The sequence below is a fragment of the Centroberyx gerrardi genome, chromosome 10, assembly GCF_048128805.1.
Source record: "Centroberyx gerrardi isolate f3 chromosome 10, fCenGer3.hap1.cur.20231027, whole genome shotgun sequence".
Classification (NCBI taxonomy): Eukaryota; Metazoa; Chordata; class Actinopteri; order Beryciformes; family Berycidae; genus Centroberyx; species Centroberyx gerrardi.
In genome coordinates, this window is record NC_136006.1 from 24,935,520 (window position 1) to 24,956,469 (window position 20,950).

Below are 20,950 nucleotides of genomic sequence, written 5' to 3' on the forward strand. Positions count from 1 at the left end.
GCCATGTTGTGGTTATTGCAAGATAAGTTGTATGCTGATATGTAGCCTTAAAAAAGAATCCATCCTCCGATACTTTACATTAATATGGATCAACAATTTAAGTTCAATGAATTCCAGGAGTTATTTTGGAATGGAATTGGTAATGGTAATGTACTTTTTGGTGTAGCCATTTTCCCTTTGGTGTAGCCAAAATGGCTACTTCAGTTTGGGATTTCCTAAATTTCCCAGAATGCCTTTCAACAATCCCCAGAGAAGGGCTGTGAACCAACTTGTTGCCTTCAATCAAAGGTGGGTGTATGGGTGTGTAAACACAGTAGTTGGCTGGCTAGCTAGCTAGCTAGACCTAGCAAACATTGGCTATGTAACCCAGCTAGCTAACTAGTGTTCGAAGTGCTGCAAGTAAAAAAATGTAAATCATTGAAGAGACCAGCACAAAGTGGAACTTTTATAATAGTAGTAAAAGGTATTTACTTAAGTTATGAATGAACGCTAAATGGGTAGTCCCACTTGTTATTTTGTGAAGAAAAGTGTCCTGTCTCAACACAAGAGTTTGTTCATAACCCAAAGCCTGGGTCACACTACAAGACTTCTTGCCCGACCAGACTCAGCCCAATAAAATCAAACACGTTTGAAAAAATCACATTGGGCAGTCTTGAGCCCATTCACACTACATGATAAAATGCAGCGACCATCCCCTGAGCACTGCACATTGCAAAAAACGTTACAAAAGAATGAACGCATGGACAAACGCACACAGCCCGACTCCTCCCAGGCACCGGACACATAGGTTTAAGCCTGGATTTAAAGACATCTATTTGCCTCTCTTTTTTTACAGTCTATGCTCTCTAACCACAACAGGGAGGCTGTTCCAAAGAAAGGGAGCATGGTAATAAAAAGCTCTGCTACCTGCAGTTCTCATTTTGACTGCTGGGATAGATAGGTAGTCAGCGTCATTTGACTGAATGGTGCGTGGCAGGATAGTGTAATGAGATCTGATAAATAGGACAATGCAAGCCCATGTAATACTTCATATGATAGCAGAAGCACCTTGATGTCTCCTCTGGTATGAATTGGAGCCAGTGCAGGGGGGACAAGATAGACGTAATGTGCTCAAATTTATGCCCCTTAACTCGACATTGAATATCACATATGGAAGGAGATTAGTGCCAGTGAACTGTTGAATTGAGAAGATGAACAAAGCACAGTGACACATGGCTTGTGATTGGCTAAGTGAAGAGTGTTGGCCCGCTGTTGGCAGCCTCGGAGGAGGCGAATGCCTTCTAGTCGACGCTCCCTTGTGCCTGGATGTCTTGGGAAGCTGAATCTGAACTAAGAAAACTGAGTTTGAATTGGGAAAACCAAATCTGAAGTTATAGCTAAAAGTTAAATTCAGTAATAATCACATTCAATTTCAAGCCATTGCATTCAATTTCAAATTCAATTTTGGAATTTATTTATTCAACAAATATATATATAATTTTTTTAATAAATTCAAATGTATGCAGTTCAAATACAAGCTCTGTCGGCACTAATCTCTTTCCATAATCACACAGACCCACACTGGCAGATTGGTCCACTCAGTTTTATTCTTGTACGCTTGAACCGAAGAACTGTTTTTTTCTCATAAATATCTAGAAAAGAAATCTCAGTAAAAATGAATGTGACATATTTAATGCCTTCTCACAATAAGGTACAGGCAAAGCTGCATCATGTGATACCAGATGTACATAGATACACAGATTTACATAAAACATGCACGAAAAAAGGTTGGGATCAACTCGGTTTTAATTCAACAATATGAATCAAAATCTACCACATATTTTTCATATCATTTGATGAAATCCAATCAGTATGTACTGTACTTAGACGTACATTTAACTGACCGGGACAAATTTCCATTGTCCCCATTCGCTTCCACTCACACACACGAGTCAGCCTAATAAATTAGAGATGTCATCTATGTGGATAATTGACACAGTAGTCTAAACGACGAGCAACAACACTGAATGAATACAGCAATCACAAACCGTCACAGGGAAGCAGGAGAAAGCAGAAAGCAGACGAAGCTTACATGTGCTTCAGTTCGACCGTACCGCAGTCATTCATCACACATGCTGTGTGCATCCCTTATAATGCTGTGACTGTTTCTATTGATTAATGGGCAGAAATTATATTTTCCTTCATAATTGAATAGTTAGCTACTTTCAAATTATAGTTGAGTCAAGGCAATTATTTTGTCAACTTCAACTCCCGGCAGAAAAAGTGGGTATTTATTTTATTGAACCATTATTTAAGTGGTTTTAAGTTTTAAGTTAATGGTGAAATAATGATCTATGTGTGAAGAGCAGAGATTCCTAAACTTTTTCATGTCAAGGACCCCTAAATAACATTAGACCCCAAACCCCCAATTTCTGAGATTTACAGCCTCTTATAAATTTTGTTGTTAGATACGACTCTTACAGACTTACATGAATAGAGCAGATGAGGAGGTGACAGTGGGTGCAGTGAAACCTCCAGGATTCCAAGTGGTCCCCAGCAAAATGAGGAATAGTTGAATTTCACTTTAATTCACTAGGAATGAGTTTGAAAATGTATAAAAACGCCTACTGTAATCATAGGTTGGTTTTTTTAATCTCCCCACCTACAGTATAGGCAATTCTACAATTCAGTAATAAATCAAAACAACAAAAACTTTCCCCAATGGTTCCCTGGGATTAAATCTGATCAAATGGGGGGTCCGCAACCCTAGCATGTGTCTATTTTGGGGTCTGTGATACGAAAACGGTGCAAGAACCACTGGTGCAGAGAACATAAGAGTAAGCAGCTCCACTGTGGACCAGCAGATGGGAGTAAAGGCCAAGGTCAGCTGCATCCCACAGCTTCAGCCTGATCGCTGTCTGTCAAATAGCTTTGACAAGACGGACAATATTGTGACAGAATAGCGGCGTTACAGACAGGTGCGATTCATTTTACAGAGGGGGGGCTTGCACTGACTTCAAGCATGATGGGACACTCTCAAAGAGCTGGAGTCTGATTGTAAAGCGTCCCTCTGCAGACTGAATCCTTTGATGCCCAGATGACTTCCAAGTCTGAGATGTTGCCTCAAGAGTGACACGTCTGTCGACACAAAGAACATTTCCCAGTGCTAGTAATGAGAGTACACACACACACTCACTCACACGCACACACACTCATACAAATTACACCACAGATCACATCCAAACACTCACATGAAAAAGCACATTTTTATAGAAATGCAATTGAAATCGCTGAGATTTTTTATTTTTTTTTCCACTGGCGCCTTTCTTGAGATCCACACTAATACCTAGCTTGTGAGAGTGGCATTGGCCGAGGTCAGTTACAAACTAAACATATCACGCTATACACCTAATTTTACAGTAAACCTATACAACATATACAGGAATAAATACGCTTTTCCTCTCTCAACACTCAGGATGGCTAGACAGGAGGACAGTTGTGCAGTTGTGCTTCCATCCGTGGATCCGTGTAACTGTTCAATGTCTGCTTTTTTTTTCCCCAGTAAATGTCAATTTTGGTTGACTTTTTTGAGTCACGGCACTTATGACGCTTCTACATGACGAAGGGCTAGCAGCAGGCGCGATTGCCACAGTCAGATCTTAGTCTTAGTCTTAGGTGCGACTCCCTTTTCAAACTGGTGTGTTGGATTTTCTCGGGTATAACCTCCGATTTTTCCCCCGCAACCTCTGGGTCAGTTTGCAGAACCTGTCGTGAAGCAGGTCGGTTGCTTGTTGAATATTCCTTTTTACGACCTAAACTGCATCTCTCCTATTTTGTCCGATTTCTTTACAGAGAATTGTTTCATACTATCGGACTCCTCATCTAGTTTCTATGTGAGCCGCTGTTCGGGGCACAAGGACACACCAACGCACGCTCCTGCACTTGTTTGCCCTTCTGCTCACATTTTAGTAGAGTTTGAACCCAGTAGTTTCATGTATGAGAGCCCAGAGAGACGACTTGCCTCACTCTACTACTGGGTTCTCATGGTGTAACAGCAGTAACTGACTGCATGTACATCAGTTCATTAGATGATCCTCTCTGCCCGTCAGTTCATATATGCGAGGGAGGAGCAGGTTTGTGGTAGATGCCCGAGGCCAGTACAGTTCCAGTATGGCCGGTGAGGGCGGTGCTGGCCTCGCTGTACATGGAGGGCGGCGCGGCGGCCTTCTGCGGCCAGCAGGGGCAGCAGCGAGCCACAAACCTCCGCCAGGACTCCAGGGTTTTGCCCGACCAGATCCAGACGCCCGAGGTGATGCCCACCACCAAGTACATGAAGTACTTCAGCATGAAGACGGCGTAGTCCGGGCCCAGGCCCAGGCGCTGGCGCTCCGACAGGCAGGAGCAGGCCAGCGCCCGCTCCCAGCCGGGCCGGTAGTGCTGCTCGTACACCAGGCAGGCCACCACGATGGTGGCGGGGACGGTGTACAGCACGGTGAAGAGCCCGATGCGGATCATCAGCCGCTCCAGCTTGTCCGTCTTGGTGCCGCCTTGTTTGATGATACTCCTGATGCGGAAGAGGGAAACAAAGCCGGCGAGGAGGAAGAGGGAGCCCGTGAAGAGGTAGACCACGAGAGGCGCGAGCACGAACCCCCGCAGGTTCTCCAGGCTCTGGTTCCCCACGTAGCAGATCCCGGCCACGGGGTCGCCGTCCACGGAGCTGAGAGCCAGGACCACGATGGACTTGACGCTGGGGATGAGCCAGGCGGCCAGGTGGAAGTACTGCGAGTATCCGGCGATGGCCTCGCTGCCCCACTTCATCCCCGCTGCCAGGAACCAGGTGAACGACAGCACCACCCACCAGATGGAGCTGGCCATGCCGAAGAAGTAGACCAGCAGGAAGACGAGCGTGCAGAGGGCGGGGCCGGTGGTGTCGTAGAGGACGTGGAGCTGCTCGCCGCCGCTGGCGCCGCACGCCACCCGCTCGTGACCCGCCACCAGCCGGATGATGTAACCCAAAGAGACAAACAGGTAGCAGGCGGCGAGAAAGATGATGGGCCGCTCCGGGTACTTGAAGCGCTCCATGTCGATGAGGAAGGTGGCCACGGTGGTGAAGGTGGAGACGAAGCACAGCACCGACCACAGCCCCACCCAGAAGCTGGTGAACGCGCGCTCGTCGGCCGAGAAGTAGGGCTGGTGGCAGGGCTGCGCGCAGTTGGGCAGCGGGCCGGTCTGCACCCGGCCGTACAGAGCGTGGGACTCTCTCTTGATGGGCACCAGGGGGTCCCGGCAGCGGCACTCCCTGTCGCACGGAGGCGGGTTGGGCGGTCTGGTCCGGCCTTTAGGCGTGGGCTTGGGGAAGGGAGGGGACAGGGTGGTGGCCTCGCTGCTGTTCTGGTCCATGCACAGCGTCTCGTCGCCCAGCTGGGGCAGCTGCTCGCAGCTCATCCTCTCCGGCCACTCGAAGCCGTACTGGCTCATGAGGGGGGAGCAGCCCCGCTTGGCCCGCTCGCACACCGAGCGGCACGGCGGCAGCGGCTTCCGGTAGTCCGGCAGGCAGATGGGCGTGTACATGCTGCAGAGGAAGAACAGCAGGTCCGGCGAGCAGCGGATGCGGACCAGGGGCCAGAACTGGTGCACCTCCAGGCCCACCTCCTCCTGGGTGTCGTGGTTGAACTGGTTGGGCATGTAGGTCAGGTTGTAGCCGATGCCCCGGCACATGGGCACCGTGATTGGCTCGCACACTAGGTCCTTAGAGGCTCCCAGCGCGAGACCGGGACACTGGAACAGCAGCAGCAGCAGCACGAGGAGCCACGGGGACACCGGGCCGCACGGCGCGCGCCTCACTGTGGTTGCCATGGAGATATCAAATATTATTTTACAGCCCGATTGTTATATAGGCTAATTGTTACTATTATATCATTGAAATAAAAAGTGACAGGAATTGTAAATGTAAAGTCCTTCCTCAGCTCCTTCTAATTTATGAGAGCATGTCGGGAAGCTGCGGTCCCCACAGAGCGGGTAATAGCTGCAGCAGCATGGCCACGCTCCTCTGCTGGATAAATCAGGACACAAGTTTCATTCCAGACCCATTCCGCTCCTACAGCAAAAGCACCTTGCAGCCCCTTAATGATAAAAACAAAAGAAGTTTCACTGGCGACAGTAAATCCAGACTCTCCAGGAGGAACTCGGTGCAGGATCCTGCGAAGTCCGCAGAGCGCCGGGCGACTCTCCCACGTCAATCATTCACCAAGCTCCAGCGTTCATTAAGGAGAAAGTTCATTATGGAGAAAGTTCATTTCCTCTCTCGCTGCCCGATGGCCTCGATCCAATAAATTTAACAACTCTGTAAAAAATTTTTTACCAGCAATATTTCCTTTTCCAACAGGTTTCAAATGACAGATGGAGTCGGATGAGTCTCGCCGTGGATGGGAGAAGAATTAAAACAGTTTGTTTTTTCCAGCAATCGCAACGCAAATATTTGTCCACCACCAATATGTCCAAAGATCTTCACTCTTTACGCACGGATCCCGATGCGCAAAATCCACTTCATGTCTCCTCTCTGTTAGGTTTAGTCCTCCAGTTAAATGGAAAACTGCTTTCAGATCAATTTAAAATGTGTGTCCTTTCTCTTCAAAGTTTCACAACTGTCCTTTGCGCTGCCTCTGTGGAAAAAGACGCGCTGTGCCGATTGGTAAACAATAAATAATTTACGTTTATTCCGAACTGTCCTTCTTTTCCAAACTTCTCCAGTAGTAGCAGGTACGGACGGAAAGAGCTACACTCCTCACAGAGCCGCAGGACGGAATAAGTCGGTCTGTAGCCTGCAGACCTCCTCATCCAGCCTGCAGGACTGCCGCCTTCAGGTGCCGTCGGAAATATCACGATTATGAGTTGAGCGCAAATGAGCGACCCAACAAAGTGGTCAATATGACTGGGAATATCGGGCTTTTAGATACACTTCACTAAACCCTAATCTATGGCAAAGTCCCTGGATCTAACATCATTTACCAGCCAAACTTCCAAATCTGCTTATATCCACTAAAGTCCTGGGGACAAAGTGCAGCAAAGACTGATGACTGACCAGATATTATTTGGTCAGTGTGATAAATTATTAGATAGCCTATAGGACACCAAACTATCAGCTTTAGAGGTAACACTGGTCCTCTGATGTTATTTATATATATATATATATATATATATATATATATATATGTATATATATATATATATATATATATACACGTATATATATATAAAAAATATATATATTTTTATATATAAAAAAAATATATATATATATATACATACATAATATATATATATATATATATATATATATATATATATATATATCATAAAAAAAGGCTTTGAAATAAAAATCTGGTCATTTTTCTCCACTTTTGGTCTTTTATAATGTTATAAACCACAAGCTCAAATCTGGACTCACTTATACTAACATATGAGAGAGTGCCACACCTTGCCATACCCAATTGACACCCATGTATGACACCCCAGTTTTTGAGATGTGATGCTGAGGGCGCGTGTCAAGAGAGCAAAATTGCAGGGAGCAAGGAAGCTGTGTAATAAATTAATGAAAACATCAATGATTCGCTCTTTGTCCTCTTCATTCTGCAGCTCTGTGCCACTTGATTTCTAAAATCAAACAACATCCAGCATGAAGCTCGATACAGGGTCCGTTCTGCTGTTATTTCCCACCGAAAGCACTTGAATGCACCGACAGCTCTCATTTATGACTTCCTGCATTAGGAAGTAGGAGTTTGCCAGGAGACATTGAAGGCATCAGATGTTTGGATAAGCTCTCCCCGCCTCCCTCCAACACACACACACACACACACACACACACACACACACACACACACACACACACACACACACACACACACACACACACACACCACACCTTGACAACCAATGGATACATAAACCAATGTTTCCTCTATGTGTAATAGTGACAGGATATTTAATGAATATTTGTGAAAGTGGTTATTCTGTGGCATTTCATATCGTTCACACCTATTTCTTCCTATATATCTTTCTTTTTTGCATATTCTCCTGCCATATATAGCATATATTTATATGGCATATATAGCATATATTTAATAATTCTGGTCTATTTTTCACATTCTAAACATTCTTCACTCATTTCTTCTTTCTTCTGCACATCACTAACAATACTGCATTCTACTTAACGTGCTAACGCTGAAATTGTCAATTCCCATTCTCTGTATTCTTCATAACATTCTGTTTCTGTTAACACTCTATTCTAAATCGCTCTATCCCGTTACTGTTTTGCTGCAGCAGCGACCCAATTGAAAGTTTCATCTGATATCGTGATACGTTCTCATTTTGATACATTCCCAGGTGAATGTGGTGATGGATGTCTCCTCCTGAAACGAGGACAGTCCTCAGCTCTCACCTGGACGCTCACCTCCATCTGTCACTCCCAGGTTATTCCAAGACAGAGCGGGGAAATGAGACTTTGACTTTTCCAGTGCAACAGTGCTGACCCTGAAGATGACGGGAGGACAACAGGAGAGCAACATAGTGACATGAAGCCGGAAGACGCCTGTGTATGTTTGATCTCCTGTTATTTAGTCATTTACAGGCCAATATTCAGCCTTCAACCAACAGCAATATTTGCTCTCATTGTCAGTGTCTTTGTTTGCTTATCAGACACTTTGTATATACTGTATACGGTTTCTCTCTCTGAAAGATATACATGCAAATGACTTGAACTTTGAGCTGCACAGGTGAGTCATATTAAGTTGATTATCAATTAGCAGTATGTGTCAGCTTTGAAAAAGTCTGACAATCACCACTTTTATATGAGAACTTTCAAAGCAACATGCAGCAACTCAGAAATCCATAGATACAGTATATACTGTTTTCTATATTAAGGTATTCCAATTTTTTATTACTCAAATTTAATATCATCTTAGAAGGTTTGAGGAAAAAATGTTTCAAAATCATACATTATTTCCTTACAGATAAGGCTGTATGTGTAGAATAGGACATTGCTAAAAATAAATAACTGATGCATAATATTTATCTGTATGACTGTGCTCTCTCTCTCTCTCTCTCCCTCTCTCTCTAACACATAAACTACTACATCCCACTTCGAACAAATGTCGCAACACTCTCTGGGGTACAAAGGTCTCGAAGGGTGTGTGTGTGTGTGTGGGTGTTTGTGTGTGTATGTGTGTGTGTGTGTGTTTAGTGGTGAGGGTGTGTGTGCACAGCCTATCAGTCAAGACGAGTCTTTCTTACGGCCTGTTAACACCCTGATTACCTTCGCTCAGCCTGCATGTTGCCTTGATAAATGGAAGCAAACAGTGAGGGAGTTCATGTGTAAGCCTGGATGGCATCAATTTCTCTCCTCTCTCTCTCACCACACACACGCACGCACACACACACGCACAAACACACCACACACCACACACAACTGATTACTTGTGGTGATTTTCCCTGGTGCCAGGTCTGTTTGACTAAGACTTGAGCAAGAGGGAACACAAGGAGACGTGACCTGCATCATCGGCCGATCAGGTAACCAGGGGTTACACACACACACACACACACACACACACGCACACACAATCAATTTTAATCAAGAGTTTTAGTGTTTATCTAGTGTCCTAATGCTGTTACAGAGCCTTTTCCACCCCAACAAGAATAAAAATTCAGGGGAAAACACTGAATCCTTCTCTACTTTTTCGCATAAAAATGATTAAAGATATTGAACATCAGCATAAAATATGGGCGATGACTTCAATCCAAAAATATTGGTATTGTTATCGGCTTTCAAAAACCATATCTGTCAAACCCCCGGTTGTGATCACATCTCTGCTTCTTGTTTTTGTTTTTCTTCCCTCCTACTCACATATTCACACATTCCACATATCTCTCTCCTCTCTCTCTCTCTCTCTCCTCTCTCATTCTCTCTCTCTCTCTCTCCTCTCTCTCTCTCTCTCTCTCTCTCTCCTCCTCTCTCTCTCTCTCTCTCTCTCTCTCTCTCTCTCTCTCTCTCTCTCTCTCTCTCTCTCTCTCTCTCTCACTCACTCACTGCCCATACAGGTGTCTGCACAAAGCCTTTATCCTGCTGCTCATTCAGCCTCCACCATAAAGAACACACACACACACACACACACACACACGTGCGGTGTTGACAGTCCTCTATTAATGACACAGTAGCAGAATTTTCCACATGTATAATTCTGATTACATTGTCCAGTCTCTCATTGGGGCCGTTTTGTTCAGTGGTTCTGTCTTTTCTTTATGGACTCACAGTGTTGGGAGCCCAGTGTTTCCAGCATGACATCAAACCCAGTCAAAAGTCTGGACACACCTGATTGAATGTACTGTTTTTCATTCTCTTAAAGCACTTTGGATCTAAAGGCTTATGCTTAAATGTTTGAAATTTGTTTCTTAGACAAATATAAATAGTGAAGTTGATGCCTATGTATGAATTTCTTTCCAAAGCCTTGGCTTTAAATCAAGGCAAAGGGCGGCTGCTTTAAAGAATCTAAAATACAAGATAGTTTTGATTTGGCGAGTTCCATTTGTGTTATTTCATAGTTTTGATGTCTTTACTGTTATTCTAAAATGTGGAAAATAGTAAAAATAAAGAAAAATGTGGTGTGTCCAAACTTTTGACTGGTAGTGTATATGAGTTATTCATTCCCCAGGACTTAACAGGGAGCTTAGACTGGCTAAATCAGTGGCTATGTTTACATAAACAGAGAATTCCCTTCTTAACCAGTTACCCATAGCCTGGTTTTGTGTTGGCGCATGTGAACATCATAACTGGGTTAGAATAACCTGGTTAAGCTCATAGTCTGATTATGAGAGAGCTGGTTTCAGATGCCTGGCTTACTCCCATATTAAACAGCTCACTGTGACAGTGTAAACATCTTTACTGCTTTCACGTTTGGTTTTCGTCTATGCAACATTTTGACTGTAACAAGAAAGGCATGGCGGCGAGCAGTATTACTATTTACTCCTGGTATCATCATTTATTTCCCCTAACCCTCCCCTGTTTGTGAAGCACTCTGCAACTGCTGTCTTTAAAAGTACTACATATAAAGTTATTACAAAGAAGTTGAGTTTTTAAAAGGACAGAGACAATCTGCTCGGCTTAGTGCTGTAAACTGCTGAAAGGCCTCAACTGGGCCAATGAGGCTCTCCTCTGATCCGGGTCACTGGGAACACTGGGGCCCCTGCCAGCTTTTGTGTAGCGGCTTGCTAAATGTCGGGGGGGCGGGGGGGGGGGGGGGGGGGGGGGGGCATTGTGTGTGTGTGGGTGTGTGTGTGTGTGTGTGTGAATAAGGTTGGGTGGTGGTTGTGTGTGTGTGTGGGGGGGTTGCAGGTCAAAGCCTTACACCCTCCTCCCTCTTTTCTCTCTGGCCTTCCCTCCTCTGTGACCGTTGTCCACCTCTCTCTCTCTCTCATCGTCTTTTTCTCCTTAAACTGTCTTTTGTTTTCATTTTCACCGGCATTTCTGCTCCCTTGTTGCCCAGACCCAAATGAGTCTTGACTGGCCCGCGGGCCACTGGAGAAGCATAAAGGAGTCCGCTTCACTCGCTACAGTTGATCCATTGTGGGCGCCCACAATGCGCTAATTGGCGATGACAATTAAGCAGCGGGTCGACACTCAGGTTCAATTTGCCCGCCGCTCAATACACATCGCGGCCAAATGAGTCCGGCCGGTACGCTCCCCCCCCCCTTTTTCTCCACACACACACACACACACACACACACACGCAGACCAACAATATGCATATTCGCTCACGCATGTTTACGTACGTCTGCATTCACACAGCTGCTGGTCTTCCTGTTTGGTGTCGGGCCCCGGGCTCGGCTCGGCTCGACGCCCCGGGGCCCGAGCTCACATCCTGACGAGCGGCCCGCAAAACTGGACACATTATCTTTTGTTGTGTCAGCGAGCGACGTAGACATTTGTAATTGTTTCACATTCCTGCGCCCCGTTTCTCACCCCCCCCTCCGCCCCCCTCCGCTCCTCTCTCTTCCCCTCCTCAACAATAGAAACGCTCGCTGTGATAAAAAAGAGCCTCCCGAATGTTTCCTTCGCCGCCTCGTAGGCCGTCGAGTTCTGCGGCAATCATGCAACCGTCTGGGCGTCCATCATCGCTCTGTTATGATCTATTGCTTATATGTAAAGAACATGAAGCAGCTTAATGCTATTAACTGGTTCAACTGGTAAAAAGTTTGCCCATATTGACCTTTTATTAAATATCGGGTATCAGTCTGTCAGTGTTGCTCACCTCTAATATGATGGATATGATGCAGTTTGAAAACAATTATTGTATCATTGAGTATACATGTATGTATGTGTATGTATGTGTATGTATGTATCCTAATGCCTCATATCCTTAGTGTCCCATGGTCTAAACGCTATTTCAGAGGCTTTCCCACTCATCCAAGAATAACATTCTGGGTGAAAAACTGGATACTTGCATTTTTGGCTTGGCATGACAATGGTCAACTTTAAAGATATTGAACATTGGCACAAAATATCAGCTATATCAGCTATCAAAAGCCTCAGTTGACCCCTATGTTAAAGCCTTTCTGCCAGCTACAACAGCAGGCCTGGAGTCACTTTCCCTCCACTACTGCTCTGCCGCTATTTAATCATTCTGGGCGAAACACTGAATACTTGCGATTTTGCATGAAAATGGTCAAATTTAAAGATATTGGATACCACAAAATGTCAGCTATCGACAGCTTCAATCCATAAATATAAGCCTTGAAAAACCCTGACCTAAAACTTGGAACATAATAGAGTGTGGCCAAACCTCTCAGTGTGTGTGAGTCTGGAGGAACAGGAGGTTTCTGGCTCCATCACCGCTGCTGGTGGCGGGACGTCTTCTGTCAGCGGCTTCCTTCACCCTGCTTAACACAACTGAACTGAGCTGGATTACAGAGTGGTGTCATGTCATGTCTGGAACTGCAATATTCCTGTAATTCTGGAGGATGTAACATTGTTTTCTTTGGGCGCAAGAAAGCAGATGAACCCACGATGAAACCGGATCCTGCAACAGCTATGCTATTACACTAGATGATAATCCAGATGTGTTTTTTTCTGGTCGGTCCCACTCCACAGGCAACCTGAAATGGACGTGTAAGGCTTAGTAAGGCTTAGTAATTTGGGGTTGTGGAACTAAAGATGGTATCAAGCAGAGTGGGTCGCTCCGGGTTTATTCTGGGTCTCTCCAGTAGGGCTGGAGCCTCTTTTCCTGAAGAGTACAAATCTGGACTCAGTGAATCGGTGGTCAAGGCCGTCTATTCTCACCCAACACAAATCCCAACTCCAAACATAAGAACTGGCAATCAGCAGCAGCACATCTTTTTGTCCACACAGTAAAAAGTTTCTATTTAGCGCCATCGTCATTGGAATAAGAGCAACCTGTATGCAGGGATTTAAGAGCAAAGTCAAAATTTTTATCTGAATGCAGGCAATCCTGATATTTCTTCAACCAAATCTAAATTTCTGCATGTGATTCATTCAAACGACTAAAATACCGACCACATTATTCAATATTAAGAAGTTTGTTTTTATTGGCATCAGTGGCTAGCAGACAAATTTTAACAAAACCGGACAGGAGGAAAGTCTGGCCATCGGAAATCAAGTCCCTGTACTTGCATAAGAGTTTGGCTGTGGTGAAAAGAAACAATGCTAAAAATGAAAAAAAAAAAAAAAAAAACAGACCAGAGAGTTTCAATCCAGTTACTCAGTTTAAATACTGTACAATAAATACAAGTCAAGTAAAACATATTGTGAATCTCATGGGGCCGAGTGGAAAATCCACCAGAAAATCCCTTATGATGTCTGGAACATAAAAAAACTTTCCAATGATGTCTGCCTTATTATCAATGCCCCAGTCAGTCAAAATGTAGTTTGTCCACCATCTCCAGTGTTTGTCTGACCACCTGTCTGGATTTATTACACTCATATATATCGCTGTTGTCGGGTAAAAACCTTGCATCTCCAAAACACCAATGTTTTGAAAGGGTTTTATAGACCCAAGGCTGTGGAATTTTCCCAACCCATAGAGGAGCATGTAATCCTTCAACTGATGTTAAAACATGGAAATCACCAAACTTGGAGATACAAGGTTTTCACCTGTTTCTGCCTTTTGTGGAACATACCTGACATGACTGGAAACACAGTCCCATGTACTGCAGTCCCATGTTGGGCCATCTCATGGGTCATGGGTCATTGCCAACAGATCTTACAGGTTTTAGTGTCCAGACTTCAGTGGAGTGATGAACAGCACAGATGAAGAACTGAGGGCGGGTTACCAGGTAAAGTGGCCTTCGCATTCCCTGAAACACAGCCAGCTTATGGGGAACACACAACACTAGCCTTGTTAGCACAGTAACAGATTCTCACATTTCACACTTTTTTTATCTACACAATTAAACCTCCACATCCAGGGTTTCAGATGTTGATTTAAAATGAGCAACAAAGCACAATGTCTTATAATACATAAGGCTCAGAGGTATGGGGAAGTGAAAAGATGTCCCAAAAAAACAAAACAAAAAAAAAAGTACACCGGCCAAACACACATCTGCACTTCCAAGCTGTACGGCTGGCCCTCCACTTAAGGCAGGTGAACACACACTGCATAAAACAATATTTTAAGTAAGCAGACACACTCTATCTGACACTCATACACAAAGACTACAAGTCTTTTACTGTCGCTACATATAGGCAAACAAATGAAAATGACAGCAAAATATTCAAAACAATTAACAAAACAACAAAATTCACAGTGAAAATAAATATCAAAAAGCCTTGACAGTAAACCGCTTAGCTGCTTTTCAACAGTTAAACACAAAGTCAAGCCGAGTCTTTGTTGATCAGTCCTGCATCAACCTGCATTCAAAATATATTTTGGTTAATTTGAGCACTCTCTTATACTCCAGTTCTGTAGTTTTGAGACCATTTCATTAGTTTCTATGCAGCAGGCACACTCAGTCAAGGATCCCTTATGTATTTCAAATTATTTAAAATATTATGTGACATGACTGACTTCAAAACAAAGAAAACCAAATTTATACATGACAGACAACACAGTGCAGCTTTCCCTTCTTTTTACCAAGCCATCACCATCGCCATCTTTTGAGTGAAAATGGGTAATTTCTCAGTTTAAGTGCACAATATCATACATGCTTAATAAATATGAATAACTGTCAAATCTGATCTCTGCTGTTCACAAAAATATATCCAAATATACCCAGAATACCTTGGGCTTCTCAAGTGCTGATTACAGTAGCTTATTCACACATAGATTGCCTTCAGGACTAAACATGTATGTGTTTGGCTACAGTACATTAGACTGAAGAAGGGGATGGGCCTAAGTCTAGATACTAGGACTGTTTTAGCAGAGATTTAACATTGAAGAAGTTTGTTAGGACTAGACTTAACATTAGTCAGGCTGCACTGAGCCATACTGGTTTCTGACAGAGGCTTAACTAGTAGCAGTACTAAAACAGTAGCTGGGTTTCCATCCAAGTGTTGTCATTTTTTTTTTTTTTTGCAAATTATGATGTAGCAAATTTGAAAAGATGAATGAAAACAGCAACATTTGACAAAATTTCAAATATCTCAGTATTTTTCACATTTTCAAATATCTCAAAGTTTTTCACGCTTGCCTGAAGCAGGTATGTTTTTTGTTGCTAAAGAAACTGTGATAAATTGCAATGGAAATGTGGAAATAATGATTTTTTTTAATCAATTTAATTCAAAAGTGGCTTTGGAAATGTTGAAATATTGTCTGTAAAATATCCGTCCATCATTAGAATATTGCCTAAGTGCATTTCTTTGATTTCATCAGCATAAACAGCATAAAAGACAGCATAAAATATAACAATACTAATCAATTCATACTAATCAATTCTTAGAGACTCTTTCTTGTGGATGTGTTTTTACATTCAGAGGGCCCATTTATTCACTTCAACCCAGCTGATGGAAACGCACCTAATTTACATTTATTTTTTTGCAACATTTCAAAAGTTGCAGTAAAATTTGCTGTCCAGTTGGATGGAAACACATCTAGTAAGACCGAGTTTAGATAGAGTGAGAAACAGTGATACAGACCTCTACACAGGAAAGCGTTGGATTATAAAGGCCATCTAGGTTGCATAGGGAAGATACTAAAAGCTAAAGCTGCAATCTGTTTTAGACTTTGCATGAATAAAGCACAGCAGAAAGTAGATTCACAGAGGAGGAGAGGAGGGAAAAGGCAACAATGAAAGAATAAGTTTGATTATTGCCCATGTTATTGTACAGTTCAAGTAATGGAAAAAAAACAAAAAAACAGGTTAGACTCACAAATGCACACTCACACACACGCACACACACACACAGTCCCATTTAAAAGTCCATTTACAACGCATTTTAAATTTCCATTAAAGGGCCACTGATAAAATAGATAGGTGAGAGCGGTGAGTTAAATAAAAAATACTTCTTTCATTCCACGTCCAGGGGTCAAATACTCCGGTCTGTGGTTTGACATCCTTTCACATGCATAATAGTGCAAAAATGTAAGGTGAGCAGGAAAGGGAGAGGGAGGGAGGGAGGGAGAGGGGGAGGACAGAGGTAGGGATGGAGAAAGAGAAGGAGAGGGCTTTCGATGCTTTCCGTACTTCAGTCACGCCGCTCGTTTAATCGCCGGCTCACGCCACCTCGGGGAAAACATCCATATGATATAGCAATCTGGTGGCTCCGACTACACTCTCTCAGGGAAAGATGGGAGACATCGGTGAGAGCAGAGCATGAGAATGATCCGATAATCTACTCATTACTCCCAGAATAACAACAGGAATATGTCGGCTCGCAGCTGAGCGGACCGGCTGACAGACAGCTGAGGAGCGGGATGGAGACGGTGGAGGATGACATCAACATCATACAACGCACTCTGGCTATGGCAACAGCAGCTCTTCTCCCCTCTGATCCATCAGGGTCACCAGGTCCAGTCTACAGGTGTGTATATGTGTGTGTGTGTGTGTGTGTGTGTGTGTGTGTGTGTGTGTGTGTGTGAGTGTGAGCATGTGTTTCACTACAAAGTATAGGTGCGTGTATGTGTCAGTAGTTCAGTCTATAAAGCCAGGTGCAACAGTTGGAGCGAAGCGGTTCCTCAGCTGGTTTTCTCCCTGCTCTCTGCAGCAGAAGAGAGAGAGGGCTCAGCTCAGGTGTGTGTGTTTGTACATATACACACACACACACACACACACACACACACACACACATACATAAACCTGACATCGCAATCAAACACTGAGCTCGCGTTCCTATCACAACAGAGAATCTGTTTTGGAGACACACACTCTTGAGAGCACAGAAAAACAGGCGTTTTGTCCAATGTCATGCCTATTTTGTTACTGCTTGTGTGTGTGTCTCTGGCTGTGTGTGTGTGTGTGTGTGTGTGTGTGTGTCTCAGGTGTCTTGGTAGGGCAGGTGGTAGCACCCGGGGCTGTCGTCGTCGGGCGACCAGAAGGAGGACGGCCTCTTGTGGTGGAGCTCTCGGCGGACGCAGCGCGGACAAGGCTGGGCTTTCTGGCGACACTCGGCGTGGAAAACCGCCCCGCAGCCATCACACCTATACAGAGACAGACAGAACAAGGCAACAGTGAACACGTCATCCTGCACCAGTGATGCAGAGCCCCACTGGGCCATTCATTCATTCATTTCCTCCACCTGCTTAATGCTGTGGAGGAAAGGTGGAGGGCAGGAATTTAGCCCAGCATACATACAGGTCCGTTGCTGTGAGCCATTGGTTCCTCTTACACTCGAAGTGCGAGCTGTGTTCACATACTTTGTCTTAAGTCAAGTGGTGGCAAAGAGAGAGCTGTGTATGGGAGGAGATCTGTTACAAAAACAGACACGTTTGTGAATAAACGTTTTGCTTTCATTCAAAAAAAAAAAGTTCAAGAGGTTTTCACAGAAGTTACAAAACTTATATTATAAAACATATTTTCATTTTTTCTAGCACCAACATATTTTCAGAGCATTTGTATTCTTATTTTTGACACACTTGTTGAGCCTCTGTGACTCCACCAGTTGAAAAGAGCCAAAGTGGAAGCCTTCCTAATGTTGGAGTGGGCTATCTTTGTGTCAGAATATCTTTGAAGAGGTTGTTACTACCATAGCAGAAGAGGAAGAACAAGAAGCCGTGGAATTCAATATAATATAACAGTTCCATGACTCCAACACTAGGATGGAAAGGTTTTTCCATTTATATTATCTATTTTATTACAAGTATTTGTCATTATTGAGACAGATCTCCTCCCACAGAGGAGCCGCAATCAAAGCTCTTGATTTACCGGTTAATCTTTGTTCTTTGAAATAATGACATTGCGGACTATTGCGAATATCAAAGATCACAATTTGCATGCAGTTGTGCCATTTAATAAAATAACTACATTATTTATTTATCTTAACAGATTAGAATACTTTTATATGACATAAGGTCAAGTCATGTCAGGTCATTGGAGAGGTCGATATAAAGAAAAGAAAAAAGACTTGTTTTTCTGGACCATGACCATTACCAGGATTGGATTTATTTTCTCCTTGTCCATCATTGGTCTTTAAATTTCCAGGTTTTCAATCAGCGCCTTGTATTCAGGACAATCAAGGTGGTGGTGGTGGTGGTGGTGGTGGGGTGGTGGGGGTGTAAGAGCAAATAACATGACAGTTTAACACTTGACCTCAAAATGGCCTGGGGATAACTGAAGTGCAGCTGTCAAACAAGTGCAGTGCTCCTAGTGGCCTAGGTTCATGGGTGTATCGATGTGGATCTGGCGGTAAAGGATTTGAAACAACACAAAGTAGTAAGGCTTGTCCACATAAATCCTATTAACACTCCTCCTGCTCACTCATTTCTGGACCTATAGTGGATGAGTAACTAAGTCAACACAGTACAACTCAAGCTCAGCAGTGTGAGCCCAGTTCCAGTAAGTATAGTAGATACAGCTGGACTGCTGTTATCAGTTAACACTTAATACTTCCTTGACATGAGTCATAAAACACACCTAAACAGGGCAGGTGTGTGTGTGTATGTACGTGGTGTTGTGCCTCCCATAATAATGAAATGATGAGAGATACTCAGGATCATGGTATCTGTGATAATACACACTGTATTAGACATTTGTCTTCCAGTTTCCCGCCACTCCTCAATGTCTTCTAGGAATCGGTCCAGCTCCAGGTCTTATCAGTGTTCTGTCTGTCACACAGAGTGTCATGGGGTGACAGGGGCAAGGCTCTGGACTGCATTAACTGTCCATGCCATGCCTTCCTCTTATCCCAGCACACACACACACACACACACACACACACTCAACCTCTTTTTAATGCCAACCAGTGATGCTAACAAGGAGCAGGCTTCTCTCCATCCCGCTGCCCAGGGAGTGCACTTGTTCACGCACAAGCATTCATGTACACACACACACACACACACACACACACACACACACACACACACACAGCCTTAATGAGAGGGGCTGGGGTGAAAATAAATCTAACAAGGCAATAGGAAACATATTGTCCCCTAAAAGCAATGCAGTCCCTCTCTAGGCCAATCAGCAACAAACATGTCATCTCTTGGTTCTTTATTGTGTGGGACAGGAGCTGTCGCGTTTCACTTTTTAAGACATTCAAAAAGTCTTGACTGACTGGTTATTACAATTTCTTATTTTGGCCTATAATTGTAGCAATTGTAGTAGTATTTAATTTTGAAAATGCTGGAATGCAGTGGTGAAATGAATGATTTCCTCAAGTTTAGTCAAAATCCAAACTTGCGGCGTCTGAGAAATCACTCATTACACACGACAGAACAAACTGACGGAGAATGATCCATAATGGTGGGGCACAAGAAAGTGAAAGACGGAAGAAGAAAAAAAAAGTGCTCTTTATTTAGATACCAGGCAGTGGTAGAAAGAAGAAGAAGATAGCAGGAGAAGTCATTAGAACAAGCCCACAGGGGAAGAATATGGCTCTAATGGAAGTTATTACATTTCCCTGTGGCCTTTTAGGACTGATCCTTCACAATAGAACTAACAGGGTCTTGACCAAGGCACTAAGGCCCATATCCATTAAACCCAATGGTAACGGCATTGCAATGCGCAAAATCTGCAGTTCAGTTATTTGAAGTTATTCATAAATTTACAGTGGCTGCGATGAGTGTGACAGAGCCACATTACCGCCGCCTTATTCTCAGAGATAGCCCAGGTGACAGACAATGAAAATCAACATGTTAATTAAGTGTTACATATTTAACACCCACCCTGATTTTCCACATCTGTGTGCAAGTTCAATGTACCCTAATTAGATGTGTCAGAGTGGCAAAGAAAGATGAAATTCTCTGGGTAAAGTGATAAAAATTCACCTCTGCCACTGGTGCTGGACAAGGATTTAACTGCAAAATTCTAATTGGTCCGTGCAACATTCCTGCACCTGACGAAGACCAACACAGTTGAAATGTTGAATAAATAATGGTGGAGCAAGAATGTTATGCGGACCCACTTTGAATTTTACAAATATGAAATTCTCCCCAGCAGAACTCCATATTTTAAGAGAAGTAGTAGTGACATAATGAAAAGTTGTTTGGAAAAGATATGAGTGGTTATTCATAAATCTCACCGGCAGGGTTAGTGTGATGTTAATTATAAAGGTGAGATACTGGGTCAGACTGAATATACAGTCTGACTACAGCAAGTGGATGTTTTTTGGTAACACTTTATTTTGATAGTCCAATGTTGATATTCGACTATCAGGTGACAAAAAGTAGATGTTCAACGAAGTGTCACTTACCTATTTGGTGTATCTCCACAGACTGTTTAACCTTAACCCTGACCTTAGCCTAACCCCAATCCTAACCCTGACCCCATTTTTAAACCTAAACCCAACCTTAACCTGCTGTTCTGTAGCTGGCCC

At 43.6% G+C, this 20,950-nt stretch overlaps 2 protein-coding genes across 2 annotated transcripts in view; both read right to left on the bottom strand.

Moving 5' to 3' along the window:
• Positions 1-4,089: 4,089 nt before the first annotated feature.
• On the bottom strand, positions 4,090-5,835 carry fzd5 (frizzled class receptor 5). Its single transcript, XM_071903717.1, has one exon. The coding sequence runs from the start codon at positions 5,833-5,835 to the stop codon at positions 4,090-4,092; it is 1,746 nt and encodes a 581-aa protein (XP_071759818.1).
• Positions 5,836-16,672: 10,837 nt separating this feature from the next.
• Positions 16,673-20,950, bottom strand: part of plekhm3 (pleckstrin homology domain containing, family M, member 3) — a 43,041-nt gene continuing 38,763 nt past the window's right edge. Inside the window, exon 7 of the mRNA XM_071903723.2 lies at positions 16,673-17,618. Within this exon, the coding sequence (XP_071759824.2) occupies positions 17,456-17,618 (163 nt within the window). The 3' untranslated portion in view covers positions 16,673-17,455. The remainder of the gene's footprint in view (positions 17,619-20,950) is intronic.

Coding starts and splice junctions, on each gene's coding strand:
- fzd5 (XM_071903717.1), bottom strand. CDS start 5,835: ATGGCAACCACAGTGAGGCGCGCGCCGTGCGGCCCGGTGTCCCCGTGG.